This window comes from Belonocnema kinseyi, chromosome 9 (genome assembly GCF_010883055.1).
Source record: "Belonocnema kinseyi isolate 2016_QV_RU_SX_M_011 chromosome 9, B_treatae_v1, whole genome shotgun sequence".
Classification (NCBI taxonomy): domain Eukaryota; kingdom Metazoa; phylum Arthropoda; class Insecta; order Hymenoptera; family Cynipidae; genus Belonocnema; species Belonocnema kinseyi.
In genome coordinates, this window is record NC_046665.1 from 58,791,768 (window position 1) to 58,796,000 (window position 4,233).

The 4,233-nt window shown below is 27.0% G+C and overlaps 1 protein-coding gene across 1 annotated transcript in view; it reads left to right on the plus strand.

Annotated features, from left to right (window-relative positions):
- LOC117180556 (esterase FE4-like) overlaps positions 1-3,165 on the plus strand; it is a 14,938-nt gene extending 11,773 nt beyond the window's left edge. The window contains exons 4-7 of the mRNA XM_033373051.1: positions 1,196-1,552; positions 1,700-1,860; positions 2,585-2,880; positions 2,991-3,165. Of these exons, the coding sequence (XP_033228942.1) occupies positions 1,196-1,552; positions 1,700-1,860; positions 2,585-2,880; positions 2,991-3,165 (989 nt within the window). The remainder of the gene's footprint in view (positions 1-1,195; positions 1,553-1,699; positions 1,861-2,584; positions 2,881-2,990) is intronic.
- The last annotated feature ends 1,068 nt before the right edge of the window (positions 3,166-4,233 follow it).

Sequence of the window (4,233 nt, forward strand, 5' to 3'; positions counted from 1 at the left end):
CATATATCTAGTCGAGAGTGGTGCTGACTGAAAACAGATGATTTGGAGCGATTCGCGCGCCATGTGTTGGTCATTCTAAGGACTTATTGAACTACCCTCGTAATATAAAATTCGTCATTTTTTGTTAAGTTCTACTGCTTTTTATTACACATTTATATATTTTTTGGTTTAAATATCAGTCACTATAGATTTTTTTCAATTCATCCTTTTTTATCGAAAAATCAGCTATTTGGTTGAAAGTTGAACTACTTGGAAGAAAATTTAATTTTTTGTTGTGATTCATCTTTTTATTTTAAAATTCAGCTTTTATGGTAATTTCTTTATATAAAATGCAACTGTTTGGTATAAAATACTTTTAATTTGTTCAGCTTCAGTTAAAAATTGAACAAGTTGATACAAAATTAAACTTACTGGTAAGATGAAACTGTTTTATTGGAAAATAATCTTTTTGTTGAAAATTAATATTTTGGTGGAAAATATAATATTTTCGTAGAAAACTAATATCTTATGGTAGTTTTTATTAATAGTATGAAATGCAACACTTTTGTTGAAAATGCTTTTATGTTATTGCAATTGGGTGAAAAATTCAACTAGTTTAGTAGAATATTAATCTATTTTTTTGCCAGTATAAGAAGTTATTTTAATAATTATAATTAATTATAATTGAATAACTTTCTTGTTGAAAATTCAACTCTTTTGTAGAAAAATCGCTTTTTGGCATGAAAATTCAGAAATTTTTAGAATGTTTTTCTTTGTAAACTGAAAAATATTGTTTTGGTTAAAAATGCAACTATTTTACTAAATATTAATTTTTTTTTAATATAATTGGTCTCTTTTGCTTAAAAGTTCAATTATTTAAGTTTGAAAGTCAAATTTTTTTTAAAGCTTTCGATTTTTCGCTAGATTAATTTGATTGAAAACAAAAAAATTATTCCCCTATTTTTCCTGTAGTTTCGCTAAAAATCCAACTATTTCCCCTGATTTGAGGGAATTTTTGGAATAGTAAGTATGTAATAAAAAAAAAACATTTTAGCCATTAAAACCTAAGGAGAAACTTTGAAACGATGATAACGATTATGCAAAACTTAATCTCATATCTTGCTTCATAATAAAACGATACCAGTTTCTTAAAGTAATTACACATAGAAAAATTCAGGCATTACATTTTTGTAAATAATGGTCTCATGTTTTGTAGGCCTCTTCCAGCAATACATTATTCAAAGTGGCAGTATGATGAGCAATTGGGGATTTCGAGAAAACACTCAATTTAAACCTTTCATCACTGATATTGCCAAAAAAGTTGGTTGTCCAAGAATTAATTCCAAAATTCTAATAAAGTGCTTAAAAAGCAAAAATGTTCGAAAAATAATGGACGCAGTACTAGATACAACCGAGGAATATTCGGAAATGCCATGGTTACCTACAAATGAAATGGAATCAAATGATGCAATTTTAACTGATAGTCCTTTGAACTTACTGGCTAAAAACAAAATGAAGGATCTTCCTTTTTTGACTGGCAATACTATCGACGAAGGATTGATTTTTACGTTTGGTAAATAATAAAATTTTTATTTTTATTTCACAAATATACGTGGTATATTGATCAAAATATCTCTCATTATTTTAGAATAAGAATAGAGTCCCTTAGAGGACAAAATAAAACATTTTTTTACCATTATAAACATTTTATTTTATTCAGAATATTATGGCAATTTTCCAAGCACTCCAATGGTAGAATATTTGGAAGAATACATAAATTTTACATCCAATTTTTATATGAAGCCAGATTTGACGAAGTACAGAAACTTAGTTCAGAATTTTTATTTTACTAGACCTATTACTTCTATGAATGAAAATGAGGTTGGTATCCATAATTTCAGCAAAATTTAGAAAATATTCTTGCAAATAATTTTTTTTTAATTTGAATTAAATACTTACAAATCCATATTTATAATCAAGCGAAGCTGATGAATCTTCAATTAAAACTGATAAATCTTTGTAAAAAATTCATGAATTTTCAACAAGCAGGTTCAAAAGCAACCAAATAGTTAAATTTTGAATTAAAAGAGTTACCTCTTAACGATAAATATAACATTTCATATTTTAAAAATAATAAAATTTCAATTTTCAGTGAAAGAATAGTTCAATTTTTAGTCAAAAAATTTTATATGCAGTGAAAAAATACAGCCAAATAGTTAAGTTTTCAATAAAAAAGATGATTTCTCAGTCAAATTCAAGGCATCTAAAAACTATTTATTTTTATCTAAAAATGAGGGCCGAAAGTGATCAATTCTGAACCGAAAAATGATATTTTAGCGAAAAGTAGTGGAATTTAATTATTAGGTTCTATTAATTAATTTTGCATTGACCAAAAAAAGGTAAAAAAATAGAAGTTTCCTAAGACAGGGGAGGAAAGAGAAAATCCTTCAAAATTCTTACAGAGTAGAATAGGGAAATTGAAGAAAAATGGTGGAATCTGTTTTTAGATGCTTTACTTTTAAAATAATATTAATAGTTTTTATCTCTTCGAACATTTATTTGACGAGATGTAAAATTTAAATTAAAGTAAAAAATGTTATCACAGCTTCTGAAAAATTTCACGAAATTTGGAGGTGACACTACATTTCTGTATCCTCAAATGATCTTACTCGATAAAATGGTAAAAACAGTGAAAAGTCCGATTTATTTTTACTCATTTGGCTATCGTGGAAACACAACTCTGATGACGATGGATTTCAACGTAACTGAAAATATTGGTGTTGGTCATGCGGAAGAACTTTTGTACCTTTTTCCTAAAGGCTTTGAGGGAACTTTCCCTAAGCAAGATGAGAGTATCGTCAACTTAATGGTAGATTTGTGGACATCATTTGCGATTAATGGGTGAATATAGTAAACCAGACTATATTTAATATACACGGAAAAGTTAGTTTTATTCAAAACCTAAATATATTATTAAAGCTAACTAAGTGTTGTATTTTTTTGTTATTTAGCAAACCAACATCTGATGAGATGGATGATCCTAATCTTTGGATTCCTTATAATAAAAACGGTCATTTTCTACAGATTGGTAATATTAAAAACAATACTGATGGATCTGTGACTCTTGATCGAGACTACTTGTCGGATCGTATGAACTTCTGGAGAGAAAATTTTCCAATGCCATAATGTGTATTCCAGTTACTGTTATGAAAAATAATAAAAAAAAATATATGAAGAAAAGTCAATGAAGCGAAGCAACTATTTAAAATAAATTTCATTCCCGGACGTTGAAAATCAGAACTTTTCTAAAGTATCCCTAATTAGTAATTGACAAAATATGACAAATAAAATTAACTTTTTTTCCATTTTTGCGGGTTTGCACTCTAAATGTATAAAAAACTCTATACATACGATTTTTGTTAAATTTAATCCTTATGTTATCATTTCAGGATGGAAATTTGTTAGCAGTTCATGGTTTTCTAAATCTTTTTGAAGATTCTTTTGCAGGCTAGGAGTTTTCATTCAAGTATAAATTGTTAATTTTCAACCAGCCATAATGTTTATCTGAAATTGAATGTCCGCACTCCAGAGAGTTAATAACAAATTTAAAAGTATTGATAACATCTGTTGATAGACAAAGTTTTTATTAAAGTAACTGTAATCTAACTATGAAAGTCTAATTATATGTATCTGCAAAATAAAATCCTAACTATATAACGAAAGCAATCGCTTCTAAGTAAAATAAACTGAGTTCATCAACTCCTTATCAGTTACATATTTAATTTCATACAATTCCAGGCGGATGAATAATGAAATCTAAGCTGCAAGTAAAACGTTTGATAGAAATATTTTAGGAGCTTCATAATGGAGCAAGATTTCTAACCAGAAAAGAAAGAAATATTTCGACTTTCATTGAAATCCCATGTAGTTGACTTCTGATTGGAGAATTCGTGTAAAAATGTTAAAATAATTTATTGTCCTTAATTATTGTTTATTATTAATATTAAATTCATTATTTTTATAAACATAGAAGGCCCCAACCTTCGAAAACTTGAAATGGTTCATTCTTTGCTTATTTATATGCAAACGCCTATCCTCAACAATGTAATGGAAACATTTTACGAAATGAAGATTTTTTATACGTTAATGTTTGCTCTAAGGTGAGAAACAAATTCTCTTTAAAATCTCTTTAATTTTATGATTCAATTTACCAATGATTTGTAGTATTATTTTAAAATATTAAGACTATGAAAA